The 20,068-nt window shown below is 34.7% G+C and overlaps 9 protein-coding genes across 9 annotated transcripts; 4 read left to right on the top strand and 5 right to left on the bottom strand.

The window, feature by feature from the left end:
* Positions 1 to 63: 63 nt before the first annotated feature.
* On the bottom strand, positions 64 to 1,413 carry WICANDRAFT_75950 (uncharacterized protein; the record flags this gene model as incomplete). The annotated part of the gene is made up of 1 exon (XM_019184296.1): positions 64 to 1,413. The coding sequence occupies one exon, from the start codon at positions 1,411 to 1,413 to the stop codon at positions 64 to 66; it is 1,350 nt and encodes a 449-aa protein (XP_019040958.1).
* A 1,037-nt stretch (positions 1,414 to 2,450) lies between these two features.
* WICANDRAFT_48765 (uncharacterized protein) lies at positions 2,451 to 4,150 on the bottom strand (the record flags this gene model as incomplete). Its single annotated transcript, XM_019182615.1, has 2 exons — positions 2,451 to 3,913; positions 3,967 to 4,150. The coding sequence occupies 2 exons, from the start codon at positions 4,148 to 4,150 to the stop codon at positions 2,451 to 2,453; spliced, it is 1,647 nt and encodes a 548-aa protein (XP_019040957.1).
* Positions 4,151 to 4,642: 492 nt separating this feature from the next.
* On the top strand, positions 4,643 to 4,978 carry WICANDRAFT_75948 (uncharacterized protein; the record flags this gene model as incomplete). Its single annotated transcript, XM_019184295.1, has 1 exon — positions 4,643 to 4,978. The coding sequence occupies one exon, from the start codon at positions 4,643 to 4,645 to the stop codon at positions 4,976 to 4,978; it is 336 nt and encodes a 111-aa protein (XP_019040956.1).
* A 550-nt stretch (positions 4,979 to 5,528) lies between these two features.
* WICANDRAFT_75947 (uncharacterized protein) lies at positions 5,529 to 6,849 on the bottom strand (the record flags this gene model as incomplete). The annotated part of the gene is made up of 2 exons (XM_019184294.1): positions 5,529 to 6,725; positions 6,796 to 6,849. 2 exons carry the CDS (start codon positions 6,847 to 6,849, stop codon positions 5,529 to 5,531), a joined length of 1,251 nt encoding a protein of 416 aa, XP_019040955.1.
* Positions 6,850 to 7,744: 895 nt separating this feature from the next.
* WICANDRAFT_12554 (uncharacterized protein) lies at positions 7,745 to 9,043 on the top strand (the record flags this gene model as incomplete). Its single annotated transcript, XM_019180534.1, has 1 exon — positions 7,745 to 9,043. A coding segment is annotated over one exon (1,299 nt), but the record flags the coding sequence as incomplete, so codon positions are not given.
* Positions 9,044 to 9,401: 358 nt separating this feature from the next.
* Positions 9,402 to 10,712, top strand: SAD1 (mRNA splicing protein SAD1; the record flags this gene model as incomplete). Its single annotated transcript, XM_019181124.1, has 1 exon — positions 9,402 to 10,712. The coding sequence occupies one exon, from the start codon at positions 9,402 to 9,404 to the stop codon at positions 10,710 to 10,712; it is 1,311 nt and encodes a 436-aa protein (XP_019040953.1).
* A 23-nt stretch (positions 10,713 to 10,735) lies between these two features.
* On the bottom strand, positions 10,736 to 11,668 carry RPN11 (proteasome regulatory particle lid subunit RPN11; the record flags this gene model as incomplete). The annotated part of the gene is made up of 1 exon (XM_019181141.1): positions 10,736 to 11,668. The coding sequence occupies one exon, from the start codon at positions 11,666 to 11,668 to the stop codon at positions 10,736 to 10,738; it is 933 nt and encodes a 310-aa protein (XP_019040952.1).
* Positions 11,669 to 13,735: 2,067 nt separating this feature from the next.
* Positions 13,736 to 14,644, top strand: WICANDRAFT_59824 (Zn(II)2Cys6 transcription factor domain-containing protein; the record flags this gene model as incomplete). Its single annotated transcript, XM_019182880.1, has 1 exon — positions 13,736 to 14,644. One exon carries the CDS (start codon positions 13,736 to 13,738, stop codon positions 14,642 to 14,644), a length of 909 nt encoding a protein of 302 aa, XP_019040951.1.
* Positions 14,645 to 18,712: 4,068 nt separating this feature from the next.
* MTE1 (Mte1p) lies at positions 18,713 to 19,930 on the bottom strand (the record flags this gene model as incomplete). The annotated part of the gene is made up of 1 exon (XM_019182879.1): positions 18,713 to 19,930. The coding sequence occupies one exon, from the start codon at positions 19,928 to 19,930 to the stop codon at positions 18,713 to 18,715; it is 1,218 nt and encodes a 405-aa protein (XP_019040950.1).
* Between the last annotated feature and the right edge of the window lie 138 nt (positions 19,931 to 20,068).

Raw genomic sequence — 20,068 nt, 5'->3', positions numbered from 1 at the left:
TTCAAAAACCTTTGGGTCCACGAAAACAAGAATACGATAAAATGAAAGTGAAAAAGTCGTTGTTTATTGTGAATTGGATTGATGTAGTATCTTTTGGAAAGTTTTCTGTGCTTCTTGTCTGTATTTTTCTCTTGTTCCTCCATATGAATATCCTCTACCCAAAAGTGGATCCGTGGAACCATAAAGCATATAATCATCCAAAAAGTTAATGTCAAGGAATACATTAAGTGATTCTTCTTCAAAGATCTTGATTTGTTTATCATGTGGGGTATCCTCAGTGATGAAACAGTCTTTATGTTGCATTACAATGTTTAAAATTTGTTCAATTTGGAATTCAACATTAGCATCCAGACCGGCACTTGAAATTAATGAAAATGCCCAAATATGATGTCTTTTATTAGCAACACCGTCACTAATCTGTTTCAATTTCTTGACCTCTATATCGATTGCTTCATCTGTTAATTTTTTATCGTGTCTTAAGTATCTCTCAAAATTTTCAAACATCTTTGTTAAATCACATTCATGTTCTGGCTCTGACCATAATGATAATTTGCATGGCTCTTCGGATTGGACTGATCTCACAGTGAACAAGGTTTCTCTGCAAAAGCAACACGCGTAATATTTGGTGTTCGTAGCAATTTGAGTTTCCTCATTTATGCTAGTAGTATTCCCAACATTGAAAAAAGGAATCTTGAGAAATAGACCATAGTAAGAGAAGCAGTCTGAGAGGCAATCTTTAAGGCTATAGAACTTTGCATCTTGTTTGATGAATCCCTTAATTCTAGATATATTCTGCAACAGTGGTGCAACGGACTTTTGATAATGTATTCCTGGATATAGGGGTTCAACATCCTTCTCACTTTCTTCCAGTTCCGTTTCATTGGCATCAGTTTCTTGTTCTGTCCCATTGTGAATAAGGGAACTTTTTTCGTCTTCAACTGCTAACCTTCTTTTCTTTCCTGTATTCTGTTGTTTTTCAGCATGCTGTAATTTGGCATCTTTGGGCTTGAAAATTTTGGATATGGTATCAAGAAAATCAGTTTCATCATCTATAGCTTCCTCATAATCTTCAATGATATCCTTTTTACTGAGAAGCTCGTTTTTTAATTTTGTTATATCTAGATCTTTTGAAAGTAACCGTTTTCTATAATGTGCTCTTTTTTTGTGATATTTTGTTAACTGCCTTTGATGTTCGATTTGAAGCTGAAGATTCTCTAATGCAAGTTGTTGATTCTGTACCTTGATATTTGTATTTTCAGCTTGCAGTTGGTTGATGACTCTTGAATTCTCTGTTAATTGAATAATCAAATTCACCACATTTGGTGGTAAAGGGCCCTGAAACCCATACATTGCAGCAATCTGGGATATTTGGTTTTGCTGTATGGGATCCATACCATGACCGTTATTCTGCATGATTCTAATATAGTCAAGCTGAATTCTTCTTGAGTAGATGAAGATGTTTGTTTATTTTGTTGACAAGTTTTGAAGAAGCATTTTCGTCAAACTGATAATCGCGAAAAAAAAACGGACCAGAGCGCCGCGAATATGTTTCACCATGTAATTTTATTCCTGGATTATTGAATTAGGCGTTAACGTCCTCATAATCCAAAGAAAAAGCTTCAGGCTTAATTATTTTTAGTAGAGTCTTTAGCAACATTCAAAAAAATTGGAAAACTAGAGCTGTTTTATCACAAATATGTTATTTTTTATAATAATTTTAAATTTAAATAAAAAGTAGATAGACCTACTATTCTTTAATCTAACTTCAAATTCTTTTGAAAAATCTAGTTTTAAAAAAAATCACTCAAAATTCAATAAATATGCCATTAGAATATATTTATACTAACTCTTATCTAAAACCGAAGGTAAACTCAAGATAGTATTGCCTCTTCTAATATTTTTTTGTTGGTTTAAATTTGGCTGCCGGATTTAGTGGCCATATCGGAACTAGTATTGAGTATAAACTAAAAAAAGGTAGTAGATTGGATGGTTTGAACTTAATAGTGTTTGAGATTAAGTGATTATAAGCTTTCTACTTATCTTCAATTGCCTCTGATATATGGATAGCTTAAAAATGTATGTTTTGAATAATATAAGGTGCTGGTCCTGGTAAATTTTCGATAATAAAGCTTCGCTAGTACTTCAAACATTAATTACCTCTAGTTTCTTTTAGCGATATGGTTATACACCTAGAACCTTTCAATGAACAATCAGCTACGTCGAAGTTAAATAAATCATTAACATTCATTAAAAAATTAATAGAACAAATAAACTTTTTCTATTTTGTATGACTCTTCAAAATTAGTCAAAAACAAAAAACTTTCTTTCAAGTATAAAACAGATGCAATAACCTTTCCAAAACGATCTTTAAAATGCAAATTATAGAATAAAAAAATAAATAAAATCAACCAACAAACCAAATCAAATATATTCATGAGCTTCAAAGTGTCTCAACACCAGAATTTATAAAATCTAAACCATAATGGTTTAGTTTGTAATTCAGCTTTTTCTTCAGCCAATTCTTGTTGTAATAGATCCATATCAAGATCTTTTCTACCACCATCAAGATCAATATCAGCTAATGGAGTGAATTCATTGAATTTTCTAACCCATAACTTTCTAGCAATGTAAAAACTGATAAAGATTGGAGCACCAATATAATTTTCAAAAAACACTCTAGCATTTGGTTTACCATGAAGTGGCCAAACAGATGTCCAGAATTGGGCAATCAACACCAAAGACATCATAACAACAGCATAAACAGATCCCCAAAACCCAGCATGGGAAGTGAAGGCTAAACTTTTCAATGAACGACCTTGAGCCTTCATAGCTAATCTGAAACGGATATGACAAATTGAGATTGTTAACCATGTGAACAAGATACAAAGACCACTGATGGCTAATAACCATGTAAACACTTCGGATTGGATTTTTCTGTTGGCAACGATAAAACATAATAACCCAGTGATACCGTTCAAGATGATACCAAAGATTGGACGACCCATACGATCGATATAACCGAAAATGGATGGGGCTAAACCTTGGGCAGCCAATGAGGTTAAAGTTCTTGAACAACCATAAACAGCTGAATTACCCACAGATAAGACTGAGATTAAAATAACAACATTCATGACTGATGGTAAACCTTTCACACCACCATTTTTAATGGCAATAACGAAAGGAGAAGCTGAAGCATCGACAGAGGATGAACCTAATAATCTTGGATCTGTAGCTTGGACTAATAAAGAAACTAAAGTTAACCCACCTAAATAGAATAACATTAATCTCCAGAAAACTTGTTTAATGGCACTTGGTAAAGTTTTTCTTGGGTTTTCAGATTCAGCAGCAGTGACACCGATTAATTCAGAACCACCAAGGGCATATGAAGCAACAACCAAAACGGTACAGAACCCTTTGAACCCATTAGTGAATGGACCTGGATCTCTATAGTATTCACCACCAACAAATCCACCAGATGGACCACCACCACAGACTAAAACGATACCAAGGATTAAAAACCCACAGATTGCGACAACTTTAATCAAAGAGAATAAGAATTCAGCTTCACCATAACCTTTAACACCGAATAAATTGATACCCATGATTAAAACGTAAAAAATAATAACCCAAGCAACTGAATTTATAGTGTCATCCCAGAAATTTATAGTCAATGCAGCAGCGATAATTTCTAAAGGTAAAACAACTAACCAGAGGAAAACATAATTCCAACCAATTGCAAAACCCCAAGAAGGATCAATGAATTTTGTAGCATAAGCAGAGAAGGCACCTGGGACTGGATAGGCAACAGCCAATTCACCAAGAGCATGGATAACAGCGAAAAGAAAAGTACCAACGACAACCCAAGCGATTGGCAATGAAGCAGCACCACCTGTTCTTAAAGCGGAACCAGAACCTATAAAATGTTAGGTACATAATTATCACTTTGCAAAAAAAACTTTTACTTACCAACAAATAAACCGGTACCTATACTTCCCCCAATGGCAATCATTTGTAAATGTCTTTTCTTTAATGATTTTTGTAAAGGTGTGTTTGCAAGTCTAACTTCAGTTTTTTCAGCTTCAGTCATTCCTGGTTTTAATAAAGATTCATCAAATTCCATTTGTCTAAAAGAATCAACAAATCTTCCCATGAAATTTTTTTGTTCAACAGCTGTGGTTGATGTAGCATAAGGAGAACTCACTTCGTTGGTTGAATCATCCTCGAAAGGTTGTTCTTTAACAGACGAAGGCATTGTGTGTAGTGTAATTGATAAGTAGTAAGTATTCACAAGATGTAACGAGAGTTAAAAGAAAAAGAGATGGAATGAAATTTATATAGGATCTTGCCCCTCGACGAAAAAAAATATGAGTAACGGGACCCCATGTCACCGTTAAAGGTATTGGTCAAGGTTCTTAAAAATAGACAGATTCCACAAAGAAAATTTATTGATGTTGAAGTATTGGAGGATTTCACTATTGAAGCAAAGACTAAGCACAAAAGTTTAGGGAAATGGTTCATTTCAAATTTCAATCCAGAGGCACCTTCATTAGTTCGAATCAATGCAGAGTTATCAGCTGATGGTATGATAAAGATAAATTCAGTCTATCAAGGTGAGGTAAATACCCAATCAAGGTTTTCCAAAATGTTTACCAAGAAAAATGAATTTGAACCATTAAATGAGTTAAAAGTTAAAAAATTGCCATTGTTTGTAAAGAAACAACTGCATCATTTTAAATCAGTGGAAATTTCACTTGAAAAGAATGATAATGAAGATAAAGTTAACAAGGAAACTAAAAATCAATTAGAGTCAAAGATATACCAAACTAGAGATAGATTAAATGAAGAACAATTGGCCAAGATTGGGAAATTTTTAGATGAGATTGAGGATTGGCTTTTGTATGGAGATGGAGAAGATGCACCAACTGCTGAATATCGGACCCAAATACAAGCGATGGATGAGGCTTTAACGAGATTATAGAGTAAGACTGAGTCATACAAAGGATACAAAGGATACAAATGATCATTCAATTCATGTAGAGGCTCCCCAGATAAACGTCTTTTGATGTTCTCATTATTACTCGATGCCTTTCTTTTCTTTTTGCCCTCTGCCTAGCTCTAGGCGGAGCGTGGTGCTGGTCTCCGTCGAGCCTCTGCCCGTTGTCGGCTTCCCGCACAGGGCGCTCTCTGCCTAATCTTTTTCTGTGCCGTTGCCAGTGTGGGCCCTACCGCCCTTCCTTCGAGAGCCGAAATCTCTACAAACTCGAAGCTCAACGGTCAACGCTTTTAATAACAACGACAGTGACATTGACACAACGGATCAAAACAGCCTTAAAAGAGGACCCTGGACTTTAATAAACACATTAGAGATCCATTCCCATCAACAACACAATTTCCACCAACCTACAACGCCTTTAATCTTTGGTACGGGTCCCTCAGATTGGAGAGCGCTGGTGGTGCCATACACGGCTTTTTTTTCTTTTTTTTGCTTCGCATTGTGTGGTGAGTGAAAAAAAGTAACGAAGAAAACTTTAACTATGTGACACTTTTTCCTTCGATGGGCTCGTGATAAAAGAATGAAACAAGTCATAATGGGTTGGATTATCTCCAATTGATATTGTAATCGTATGGTGATTGAAATCTTTCAATTCAAAATGTGATTTATCCAATTTCTTGGTGAAAACACTTGACAAATAAGCACATCCAAGACTAATAGCTTCATCTTGATTTAATGTAGTTGAAAGCTCCTTTTTGAAACCTTGTGAAATAAGGTTCTTGATTGATGGGATTCTTGAAGATCCTCCAATCAATTGAACAGATTCAAATTTCAACGGTCCTTCTTTAGAATGCAGGAATTTCTTTATATTTGATCCAACCTTCACTAATGACTCATTGATCCATTCTTCAAATTCCTCTCTTTTAATACTTGTTATGATATCTTTATCTTCTTTTATACTTTCAATATTCACACTAACAATATTGTTTGCTGAAAGAACTTTCTTGAATTTTTCGCACTCTTTCAGAACTCTTTGATATGGCTTAGAATGTACATCAAATTTCAATCCAACTTTTTGTAACAGTTGATCACAAATCACTTTATCAATTACTCTTCCACCAATCGAGTCATCTATGAAACTTTTTTCAACTTCAACTTTCCTTTCACCAATCTTCAATAAACTAATAGTCATTTGTGAATAACCAACATCAACAATAACATGTTTTTTGGCAACATCACCTTCATGATTTCTAACAGCATAAGTTAAACCTGAAGCTAAAACCTCACTACACAGATCAACATCCCCCAAGCCAACTAAAGAAGCTGCAATCAGCACCAATTCTCGTTCATGTGGAGTATAACTCCCAGGGACACTAATGACACATTTCCCAATATTCACACCATTATTAATAATTTGTTGCTTCAAATAACCTAAAAACATGGCATAAACTTGAACAGCTTCATAAGAACGGTCATTAACCTTGACAATTCCTAACTGGTGATGCTTTGGGTGTGCAAGTTTACAAGAAATGAATTCTTGTTCTTTTGCTAAATTACTGTTATTCAAAAATTGTTTGAAACATGTAATTGTATTTTCAAAATTTTGAACAGATTGATTTTTGGAATCCTCACCAAAAAATCTTATATCCTTAGTGTCGAATGTTATTGAAGTTGGTGTTGATCTATTTGAATAGTTGTTTAATATAACATCAATACCACCATTCTGTACAACCTTGAGGGATATGTCCAGTTAGCAATCCTTCTTGAAAATGGAAACAAAAACTGAAAGAGAATTGACTTACTGAAACAACGGTCTTGTAAGTCCCGATATCTATACCAATTGGTGTCAATGACATCTCTGTTGAACCTTTGAAAAGTGTTAAAAAGTTGTTGAATTGAACAACATTTTGTCTTGTATTTTGGAATCGTCACCGTGTTATGCGTAAATTCGCGAAATGTGGTTGTGCCCGTGGAATTTGGCAGATAACAAACTTTTTTTTGGATGGCGACATTTCATTTTTAAATCTAAACAACACAGCGATTGAATTGTGATTGAGAGTGAGGCTGCAATGGAGCTGTAAGCCGTGAAATTATTCATCCTGATACTTTCATCTTCAATCTATTATGGGAAAGTTCTCGGTTCAATAACTGATCAAAATATCATACAAAAACGGTGGCTTTGAAAAGGTCATGTTTCAAGATAAGGTGTTTTGGATAAAGTTGAAGTAAAGATCATTCTGACCAATAGATTATTTTATATCAATTGTATGAAGTTTGCAAGAAGTGATGCTTTTGTTTTATTATTGATGATTGACTCTTGTGCAGATACGAGGTTTCTCATTGATCTTGGGTTTGGGGTCCACAGTTGAAAAAGTGAGGCGCCTTCACAACACATTTAGGAAATCTCCGTACAAAAAATCAAGATGAAAGAGTATAAAGTTATCCATAAAGAGATAATTAAGCTGATTTATATCAACATTTTATACATGATGTACTGTACTTAAGACTCATCATATTGATTTAACCGTTGGAGATGATTTGATGATGATTAGAATGAATGTCGTTATAAGCCATAGTTTATGAATTTGAATCATTTATATATAACTTGCAGCATCACTAATGATTCCAAACCACCTTCTTGAAAAACTATAGATATCAATAAAGATGTCTAAGGCACAAGAAGAAATCAAGATTTCAAAAGAAGTCACAAGTGATGAAGATGATTCAGCCTCTAGTGAATATGTTGCAACCCCAATAACAACATGGAAGGGAAGAATCTGGGATTCTTGGGATAAACCAAAAGAAGAACGTTGGTTTTTATTCAAATTAGACTTTCTGTTAATGTTTATTGCAGGTTCTGGTGTTTTCTTAAGATATTTAGATCAAGCAAATATCAATAATGCTTTTGTTTCAGGTATGAAGGAAGAATTGGAACTATATGGGAATGAATTAAACTATGCAAACACTTGTTGGTCAATTGGTTATGCAATCTCACAAATTCCATCAAATTTATTGTTAAGTAAATTGAAACATCCACATTACTACATTGCATTCTTGGAAATTTCATGGTCTGTTTTAACTTTTTGTTCAGCTTCATTCAATGGTGCAAAATCAATGTATGCCATTAGGTTTTTCATTGGTGTTTTCGAAGCTGGTCATTTTCCTGCTGTGATGTATATTGCTAGTTCATGGTATACCAAATCTGAATTGTCTAAACGAATGTCTATTATTCAATTCAACACATCCACTGGACCTTTAATTAGTGCTTTTTTGCAAACAGCGGCATATAATGGTTTGAATGGTACTCATGGTCGTTCTGGATGGAGATGGTTATTTATTGTGGATGGTATTATTTCGTTACCTTTAGCTTTGTTAGTTTTGTTCTTGTTACCTGATATTCCAAGAACTCAAAATGCTGGATGGATCTTTACTGAAAAAGAGTTGGAGTTGGCAAAGAAGAGAGTACCACAAGAAGCTAAAGTTTATGCAACTTTCAAGAAGAGAGATATCAAGAGTTGGTTAGGTACTTGGCAATTATATTTCTTCAGTGTCGCTTTTGTGTTAGAAAGTTTAGCTGGGTTGCCATCAAGTTCATTACCCTTTTGGTTCAAGTCATATAATACCAAGACTCATACAGAATTCTCTGTTGGTCAAATTAATAACTACTCAGCTCCATTATATGGTATCAGAATTATTGCTACAGTGATATTGGGATATATCAGTGATGGTGTCTTGAAGGGTAGAAGATGGATAGTTATTGCATTTAATGGGGTTATAATGTTTATTATTGCCGTTGCATTAGCTTCTATTCCAGTTCATCCAACTAACAGAGAAGGCCGTTGGGCCTTATACTACCTTGTTGGTTTATATGCGAATGGTGCACAAGCCTGGACCTGGGTGAATGAATCTACATTAGGTGAACCTTCCAAAAGAGCTTTTGTTGGTGCAGTTATGAATGCAATGTCTTATGCGTTTACTTCTTTTGTCCCAATTTTTGCATTCCCAACACAGGACCAACCATTTGTTACAAAAGGTAATATCATGTGTGCTGTTATTTCATTGGTATCTGCATTCTTAGCCCTTGGTGGTGGTTATATTGAACATTTGAGACTAAATCATGGGTTTTTCAGAAGTCTCCCTTTGAAAGATGTGATTGAAGAGCCTCATGAGACAAATGAACTCCATGAAAAAGTTGAAGATATTGAAGCAGATTCGATAAATTCTAATAAATAGTGAGTTTATATAATAATATTTTGTGTTTTGACTAGTGTTGTAGAGGTCTCTAAGTATATGCTGGTGTCCGGATGTCGCACGTAGAAAAATTGACAGAGAGGTTCAAGTCAAAACTCTAAACAACAACAAACAACCAACTGGACACACAAAAAACAAGTTTTTATCTTTATAAACAATGAGCAGGCATTCATCAGACGAAGAACCAACAGCCAAGCGCGCAAAACTCCCCACAACAGATGAGATATATCTGGATACAATTGATCGGAAGAGACTAGATTTCGATTTTGAGAAAATCTGCAGTGTAACATTATCAAATATTAATGTTTATGGATGTCTTGTTTGTGGTAAATATTTCCAAGGTCGTTCCCACTCATCAATAGCCTTCAATCATAGTATCAATGAAGATCATCATGTCTTCATAAATTTCAACAATCTCAAGATTTATGTCCTTCCGGAGAATTATGAAGTCAAGAGTACAATGCTGAATGATATAAAGTATCAAGTGTTACCAAGTTATACAGAACAAGATTTGAAAAAATTTCAAGATGAGGGATTTAAGAGTGTTGATTTGAATGGTAATGATTATATCCCTGGTTATATTGGGTTGAATAATATGAAGGCTAATGATTATTCTAATGTTGTCATACAGGCATTATTCCATGTTCCTTTGATTCGTGATAAGCTATTATTGAGTAGTTTAGATAATTTCAAAAATGAAATGAACAAAAGAGTCATCATACTGATTAAGAAACTATGGAGTTCAAGGTTGTTTAGAAACCATATTTCTCCGCATGAATTATTACAATATATTTCCATTTTATCAAATAAGAAGTTCAACATTAATGAACAAAAAGATCCAAAGGATTTCCTAGTGTGGTTTTTGAATTCACTTGGTAAAAGTTTTAAAGAAGATGGTGAAGGTCTTATATCGAAGAGTTTCCAAGGGAAAATACAAATACAGAGTAAGAAAGAAAATGACGACCAAGTGAAAGAAGTTGTTACAAAATTTTGGTTATTGAACATAGATCTACCACCAATACCAGTTATCAAAGACAATCATGAGGCAAAGCATATACCACAAGTGAAATTAACTAAATTGTTAGATGTGTATCAAAAAGGTGAAGAAGTTTTGTTAGCCAATGGTGAAGTTCGAAAATACAAGATTTTAAAACTTCCAAAATATTTAATATTACATTTTGATAGATTTAAAGATAAGGCATTAAACCTTGATCTAAGTGTTAAAGATAGAAATCAAACAATGGTGGAATTCCACTTGGAGATTGAAATTTTAGGTGTCAAGTATAAATTGATTTCAAATATTATTCATGATGTTTCAGAATCTCAGGATGAAGATCAAAGTGATTGGAAAGTTCAATTAAAACATCATTCTGAATGGTTTGAAATTGAGAATTTAATAGTGAAACCAAAAGAAAAGGAGTTTTTGTTTTTGAATGAAACTTATCTACAAATATGGGAAAGAGTTTAAAGAAATTCATTAGTTTGTTAAGCTCATTTGATGGCTATAGAATCAACACTCCCAGTCAAGACACTAACAACATTATCTTCTATCAAACCTTCAGCGGTTTCTAATAAATGTTTCTTTGGATCTTGTTTACCAACATATCTAGTTTTCAATTGATCTTCAGATAAAGTTTTCTCCTCTTCAACTCTTTTGACATATTGTTCAGCGATTTTCACCATTTGTGTTGTTTGTTGTGAATTTTTGTTTTCTTTTTCATTATAATCATTCAATACTAAACCTGATTGCCATTCCTTTTTATGTAAATTTAGCAACATGTTTGTTTCTAATGGAGTTTTCTTATAATCAATATTTAATGAATAATAATGACGATTCAACCCATGGATTAAAGCTTGAATTGAAGGTTTATTTAAATGACCAACATTTGAAGTTGTTTGTCTTGGTTCTAATCCCAACATCACAGTACTTGAATTGATCAGTCTAAAAGCATCAATAACAACTTTACCTTTAACGGATTGTATAGGATCAATAACAACAGCAACAGCTCTTTGATTCAATTGTTCAAAACTTTGTTGAGTATTTATATCAACAGAGGATAACCAACAACCAAAACCTGGATGGGAATGGTACCAACCAACAACCATTTGATCACGACCAGTTTGTCTCAACATATCCATCATTTTAGTTTGGAAAACATCATCAACAGCTTCAACAGAAACACCAGTACCTGATTGAGGCATGGCAAAGACATCAATGACATGGACTGTGTAATCATCAACGAATTCTCCCAACATAAGACCCATGACTTCCATTGGAACACCTGCTCTACCATGTTTCAACATTTTCAATAGGGCTAATGAAGATATATAAACTGTTTCTTTATTATCAACAACAGGACCATCTTGAGGAGGAGCACCTCCAAGGCCACCAGTTTGGCCTAGTAATCTTTGTAATCTTTGCATTATATATGTGTTGTATCAGGTGGCGGAAAGAGTAATTGAATTGATCTATTTGCAATTCATGTTGACGTTTATGGTGGCAAGTATTTGGATTTTTCGAAGTTGATGTTGAAAAACACAATTCGCGAAATCTAGATCTTGATTACATAAGTTTATAGTGTGTGCTGAGTAATCGAAATAATCAAATGGCTGTAGAACATTTTGAAAGTACTTCATCTTTCAAAACAAGAGCAACAAGAACTCTTCCTAGTATTCCATATATGTAAAGCCTAGGTGGAAGATATGGCTATAGCAACTAGCTGTAAAACTCAATGGTGCACAAAGGAATTTTAGGTTGATCGTGATGATAACGGTCGTGTAGAATACGATATCCATGATCTCAGTACCAATTTGAGATAAAGGTTACAGACAAGTGTGAAAAAAACTGGAAATCCAGCTCTCCATGAAGATTTTTTCAAACGTTCGCTATTCAATTTCTCAAATTGGTTATTCAATTGATCTTGATTGAGGATAACAGAGGTGGTTGCAGAGATCGTCTCATCGTGGGTTTTTGGTCTCAGCTAAGGCACTTGCAGGTGTATGTTAATCTACTTGATCTCTTTGTTTAGAGGGAAGATGGTTGCAACATCAGTTCATCTCTGAGGTAGCTGGACCCCCAAGATACAGGTCAAGACTTACGAATTTGACAATAAGTTAGTGTTTGTTAAAATCTTGTGTCCCACAAAGATGTGTGGGTACCTAGCTGAAGTTTGTGCTTGACATCAATATCAGCTCATCACTGGAGCTTATTGCAGTGTCTGAGAAAATAAAAAAAATTGCTAGGAAATAGGTGGGCGCTCTTTACTGAGATGCTTGCTACCTATGGTGGATGATTGTGATGGATTGATTCTTTTGTCAACGTACTCCTAGCACTTGTTTATAATGAATTGAAACCTTGGTTGTAGCCAAAAGTATGAAGAATTATCTAGTTCACCCAATTAAGGTAATGTGCTGTGGAAGGAGCCAAGTACTAATCTGGAGTAGAAAACACACGTCTACAACTCGAAAATAGCCTGTTTTGAAAGATTGGCACATAGATAGTAGATAGTACGGCGTACATGCTCTTAGAACTCATGATGAATCTGCCAGAATCCTCTAGAGGTTAAAACAACGCAAAACCGATCAGTGTTATCAAGTGTAACCGACTCTTGTAAGTTGCACTGATTAGGCGTAACATACACAAACAGCACGATTGAACGAAGCAAGATTTCAGATACCAAACAAAGAGACAACACTGATTGTATAAGCTAGAGAATTCCATCGAACAGTTTGAATATTCGGATTGCTTCTTTATTTCCATCATGTTCGCTGTTGGTTTGTCTAAGCAACTAATATTACATTAGTACCCAGCTCAAGCTCAGTCTCTGCAACATCCTAACGGTTTCCATCTTGTCAAAGTTTCTTCACCTCTGAGCTCTTTCTTCGGGCCGTCTCCATAGACATCGTCAATTTGAACACAAACAATTCAAAGAACCCTGCCCAGCCAACCCGGAAGTAAAGCCATGAGGGACAGCTTACAAAGAGAAGTACTCACTTTCTATAACCACTTACTAACGATTCCCATCACCGTTACCTAACAAATACTCTTTCTACCGTAACCATTAGTAATTGCAAAACGGTTAGAAATCCCAGTAACAACCGGATTTTGATTCCAATTGTGAGAGCCATTTTGTGAGGAAATAAAAAATTTCTGCGCGGGCTTTCGGTTTTGGGTGGGCCACTACTCCATAAACCCAAATAATTAAATTGTAATTCCAAACTCCCGTACGACAAACAACCTACCCGAGAACAATACAGTCTGGATTGAAATCATGTCTATCTTTTTTTTGCAATTATTCACACTTTGCAGAATACTGTTCGATACACAGTGTACACTCCTCGCAGATCAGTACATTTTGGTAACTTAATTCTCAACGACATCACCAAAACACACAACTGCGTTATTATAAATACCAAAGACCATCCTGTTTTTGGCATCAGGGATATTGACACATACCAATCACCATTCAATTCATCACCACCACATACAAAATGCAATCTCCAGATGCCAAACAACAACATAAGAAAAGGGTTAGTAAAGCCTGTGACTGTTGCAGAAAGTCAAAGACCAAATGTGATGGTCAAAGACCTTGCACAAGATGCTTACAAGATAATAAAATTTGCACCTACATGTCTAATAAGAAGAAAGCTGACAAATTATACCCATCTTCATATGTTGATTTGCTAGAGACTAGAGTTTCAATTCTTATCCAATCTTTAAACAAGTTGCTAGAGAAGTCAAGATCAGAAGTTGGTATTGAAGAATTTATGAAAGATCCAGTCATTTATAATGAAAATGGTGAATTTGATATAAATAAAGTTATTTGTCAGTTATTATCTTCTGAAAAATTGCAAAATTTATCACAATCAAACATGAATTATTCAATTGATGAGATTACTAATGTTACAGACAATAGAAATTCATCAACATCATCATCAACCCCACCAACTTCAAACACTACAACTTCGTCACCTTCATCAACCCCATTACACATTTCAATCCCAAGAAAATCTCAGGATTTATCTCATGTTCATAAGCCTCAACATACAAAACATCAATTAAAATCTCCAACCACAACTTTTGATTTCAACAATAACTTGGACTCCCTACTTTATGAACCAATGGATTTAAACAACACTTCAGATGATACCCATTCTACAAACTCTTCATTGATGAGCCCCGTCTATAGCTTGAATGATCAAAATGGGTTATATTTGGATACTTGGTCTCAAAACCAACAACAGCAACAACAGCAACAGACAGATTTCCCACAAAAATCGCTAAATAATAATGATGATTATGGATTAATCAAACAAGAGTATGGTTTCAATTGGGATGGGTTTGATTTCTCCAAAAAACCTTTAGAACAACAAGCTACATTTGGGTTCCCAGAGTTTTAAAATTCATATTGACCTTACTTTCCATTTAATGACCATTATTTTAACGATTATTGATGTGTTCTGACTTGAGATGCTGTGATGTGTTTGATGATACGCATGATTTTGATAAACTCAACTTATATATTCCTACCTCTTTTTTAACTTATGATTCTGCTGCTGCTAGTGCTACATTCCTTTACTTTTTTGCAATAATTTGATTTTTTATTATACAACAACAAGTATATGTTGTTATGGGTTTTTATTTATTTCCCAAACTTCCTTTTTTAGATATGATTGATTCATTGATGAAGTTTTGGTATTCGTCTTCAATACGCCTCTTTAATGATTTTTACAATATTTGGTTTACAATTACGATACATGTTTTTTTGGATAGAGAAAACTATTGTAGTCAGCAACTATCAATACCACAAAGAGTCATAAATCTTTAAACTTTACAAGCTAATTATTAAGCGGCTGATCCTCAAACAACTGGTAAAACAACATCACTTAAGGAAAAATGCCGCCCAGCGGAAATTTATCAAGAGCGGCTTCGAGTCTCGAGAGGTCATAAAATCGTTAGTATTTGAGCCTTTGATCAAAACTCAAAACTAGCACTACAAATTGAAGAAATGACAACTGAAGGACCATTGTTAAGTAGCATACATGCTATTCAGCTATTGTATCAGCTGGTAATGTGAATGAAATTGGACTCCGTGTTTAGCCTTTGTTTTCATTGCTGTATCTCTCTCATCAGGATTTATTAATGCAGCCTGTTATTATATAGTTTTAAACAACATGCTGTAATAATATAGCTCAGAATCAAAAGTCCTTGATGAACATCAAAGAATTTGATAGCTTTTTCAATAGACAGTGTAGATCTTATGAGCTGCTTCGTAAAGGCTCTATCTGAAAAGGAAACTCAAAACTCAACATGATCTAGTATCACCTATTTTGTTGCCACTTTTATGCTTCACCCGATTAACTATATCCTTATAGTGCTCCATGTGTCCATATTTTATTGCTTGGCATCTCTTTGTATCCCACTCAAGACCTAGAAAAACCCACCCATGTTTTCTGACAAAAAAAAATTTGTATTGGGCTGACAAAATTGAACAGCGAATAGAATAGTACAGAAATTCTGCATGTTAAAAGCACACTGGACAATCTAGAAACCTCTCTTTTCCAGCTGAATACCCTCCTACAAACCTGAGCTTTTTTTCGTTTTTCGTAGGATTTCTTTTGGTCCGGCATGTGCATAAAAAAAATCCTACTCGCATGAAAAATGGCGAAAAGCGCGGCTGACACATGTGCAAAAAATCCTAAAAGTCTTGGCAGGGACGCCCAAAACGACTGACTTTTGACACTCATATCCCAAAAAAACATACAGATTTTGAACCCAGTTTAAAGGACGATATATAGTACTTCAACTATTCAAAAAAGCTACAAACTTCGCCATAAGGTACTTTTGCATAAGAATCATATAACTATGTAATTATTTTGAACAAAACAAGAGGTATAAAGCTCTATTTTGGCGTTTTAAAAAGGGGTGTTGAATTTGAGACATTTTTCGGAATTTTCGCGAATATCTCCACAAAACGCATTCGCGATATTATTTCCTTTGTTTACTTTTCTGATTCAATTCTTTGTTTACACTACAAGGAACTTGAAATAGCTCTTTACATTCATCAATCATCGCGGAAAGAAGCACCATGGCCGGGGTAAATGAAGAAGCAGATGCTGGTGGACAATTTGATACCATTATTGAGAAAGTTTTTGCAGCTCAGAGGTAGTTTGAAATGGCTTTGTTCATTAAGTTCATTTGGTCTTTTGGAAGGACTAAGCACGTTTCCAGTCCAGTAAAAGGGTGGTTGCCTGTTCTCTGCTGGCGCTTGTGAGTCTTGGTAAATATCACTGGGATCGAAGTGTTCTTGATTCATTGGAGCGTTGATAAAGGTCTTCTACAAGGTGGTAGCTTCAATCCAAGTAGCTCCCGTACGTGTTTGTCAACAAATCTGTGGAGTGACAATTTGTCTGACAGTTAGGTTCGTCCTGTCGTTCCTAAAAAGGAAATTCATAGGATTTCCTCACACTATGCGTTTAGCCAGGCCAACACGCTTTGCGCCGTTATGCAATATTCAAAAAAAACTCGGGTTTGTAGGAGGGTAGAAGAATACTACCTTTGTTCATCAGCTTACCAACTTCCAAGCGTACCAAAACACTGAGGGACCCCAAAAAAATAAAAACCGAAATGTATTAACCATCATTTTCATGTAACGTCACTCCTATTCCAAATTAGTACCAGATCTGCAAACCCAACTCCAAAGGCAACTTCAACCATCATTAAGAGAGCTCAAGACCTAGAACTTTCAGTAGCTATGAGGGAAAATGATGTTAAACATCTTGCTCAACAATTTTTTCAATTAAAACAAGAGATCGATAATAAGCTTGTGATTTGAATCTGGAATTGAAAGGTATCATTGAAAAAGATCAGCAATATCTCTAGACTTTTCACTATGGCTTCTTAGCTTTCTGGACGCCAGTGTCAGTTGATGTTGAAGCTTTTCTTTGAAAAGAAAGGACAAAAGAATTCAAAAACTTTCAAAGCTCCTAAGGAACCGACCATTTCAAAGAAGCTAGATGTATTATCAACCTCTGAGTTCGAAAAGACTTCCACCAGTCAAAAGTTCCTGTTTTTCAGTTTTGGATGAATGTCATTTTAACAAATTTTGACTTAAAATGTTCAACTTCACAACTAAGAAAACAGCAGCAGCAACACCACCACCACCACCACTAACTCCAGAAACAACATGAATTGATTTATTCAGAACGTCAACTCTACTGCTAAACCAACCTTAGATCTTGATAATAAGATGGATGGTATTTTGATCCAAAATGGTACTAAATTCCAAATTGCTTCAACTCATTTTTTGAACATTTCATCCATAGAGCAACCAATCTCAAAGAGGACCGACTTATTAATTCATGATGAAATAATCTATAATCACCAAACATAACAAACAAGTGTTAGGCTTACTTAAAGAACAACAATGAATTTCAGATATTGCAGTACAAAAAAAAGTGGAACTCATCACAACACAGCTATAGCAAAGAACAGCTTTCAAAGCAATAATGGGATAAATTTATAGCCATGATCATGTCATTGTTAATTGAGTTGTTTGTTAATTTTCTTGCCCATAAGTTATAAACACCATGACTCAACAAAGCGGCTAATTTATTGATTTCCTCCAAAGTCATCAAATCTCGAAGCAAAACCATCTAATTTGGGTGGATACATGATCATGAAGGGTATAGAAAGTCAAGAGCATCAATAAGATAGAGCTTGAATGAATCACGATCAATAATATGATGAGTTTTTGTTTTGTTTTTGTTTGAAGAAATTATCAACATCAAGAGCTCGTTTCAAAAATTGAGCCTCAACAAACCAATTTCACTGAAATCCATTGACCACATAAACATAGATATTCTCATCAACTTCATCCCAATTCTTCAGCAATATATAGTGGTTCAACTGGTCATTTCCTCACAAAATCTAGAAATCCCTTGATAATTCTAGTGTTTGCCAGAAAATTCTATTTTTTCCCAAAACCTCATCAAGACGAAAAATAATCATCCGAACAATTTACACAACAATCCTAAATATGGTGGAAATAACAGGATAATCACCAGTACTTGAAGATATTTGTTGGTTTAGTTTAGAAAGAATCACTATACAAGAATCCCACATCTTCTGGCGTTAAGAACATCAAAATGACATGTATTCAGACTTAAATAATGTGCAGAACTGGGTTAAATCTCATTATGGTTTCGGGTTTAGCCTGGATGAACAAGCCAAAAAATCTGAACGTGTACAGCTGCTGTTTTTTTGGGCTCACATTTAATTAGATTTATGGCTAGGGCTAGGTTGTTTCAAATGGATATACGAGGAAACGGCTACCTTCGTCATTTTTCTTTGATATCGTATCATAAAGATCTGGGATGGATATCCGAAATGTACATATCTAAATTCTATCGAAAGATTCCTCATGCATTATTTTCATAAATTGTCAACACCCAAGTAAATTATACATATTACAGCTTGTCTATATCCGAGACTTTATAACCTTTTTTATTTCGACCATAATTGTATGTCTCTGTTTGAGTGATTTTATCCATTGTTACTCCATCTTGAGATTGAGATTGAGATTTGATTTCATCATATTCGGATTCATCACTTGCATAAACATCAACTTTGGAGTGTTTGGACATTGGTGTTGTTTTGTTTGATAATTCACTTAATGGAATTTTGGGTTTAGAAATCTGTATTATTTCTCTTTTGTTTCTATTGTTTGTGATCCTTCTTGGTGTTGATCTAGGTGTTATTATTGATTTCAATGAATCTTTGATTTTAGCGTTGGATTTTGTAATGGAATCATCATCCCATCGTATTTGATCATTCTTGATTGGTGTTGCATTTGGTGGTGGTCTTAATAGAAGAAATTCATCTGAACTAATCAATGATGGGGAATTAAGATCTGATATTTCCAAATCCAAAGATTTCTCTTTTAATTTAGGTGACCTTGAAGTGTTAGAGTTTGGTTTGATTGGTCTTGATATTGATTTGCTGATAACTTTCTTAACAACAGGTGTTTTAACATTGTGGGAACGATCTTTGGGGCTTAAAAGATTCAACTGATCAGGTTCTGGCACTTGCATGAATGGTTTAGTTTTTGATGCCTTTATCCTTGGTATAGCCGTTCTATGAGTGTCATGTTTGGGTGGCTTTTCATTACTTGAACTCAACTCATCCTGTGATTTTGCTGGTGCTGGTGTACCGCTTTGCCTTCTTCTTGATGGTGTCATTGATTTACTTAGCCCAACTCTTCTTCTCTTCATTCCCAACAATGACGGACTATTTTGCCTCTCCACATTCAACTCTTTCAATGGAGTTCTTGTACCACCAGCGCTGGGTATTTGTGATTTTGAATAAATGATATTTGTCTTTGGTGTTACTGTATCCTTTTTAAACATCTTTGTCAGGTCTCTTTTACTTTCAGAATCCATACTGTCTATCGTTATCAGAACACCACCAACTTTGAATTCGTTACCCCAATTTGATTCTTGTAACTGTCTATCATTTTGTAAAAATTCTTGAGTTATGAGTATTGAATCCTCATTGAATACTTGAACTTTGTTGTTAAATTTGAAGTACTTTAGTTTCCCATCGTTCCATTTTTTGAGTTTTTGGACAATGTTATAAGTGTACAAGATTGTATACTCTTGGATTTCAGAGATGATCTCTTGCGACATGACTTGGAGTTTGATCTATTAAACATGATGTTTTTGTTTTGGTGACAATTTCGCGTCTTGTTATTCTTTTATTGTGTCAAGTTACAAAACGTGTTCGCGAAGTGTAACGAAATCGATCTTTGGTCCTCAATTAAAAGA

This window comes from Wickerhamomyces anomalus (assembly GCF_001661255.1).
Source record: "Wickerhamomyces anomalus NRRL Y-366-8 unplaced genomic scaffold WICANscaffold_1, whole genome shotgun sequence".
Taxonomy (NCBI): Eukaryota; Fungi; Ascomycota; class Saccharomycetes; order Phaffomycetales; family Wickerhamomycetaceae; genus Hansenula; species Hansenula anomala.
The sequence above is the reverse complement of the archived record's forward strand: the minus strand, read 5'-3'. Positions and strand labels throughout refer to the sequence as shown.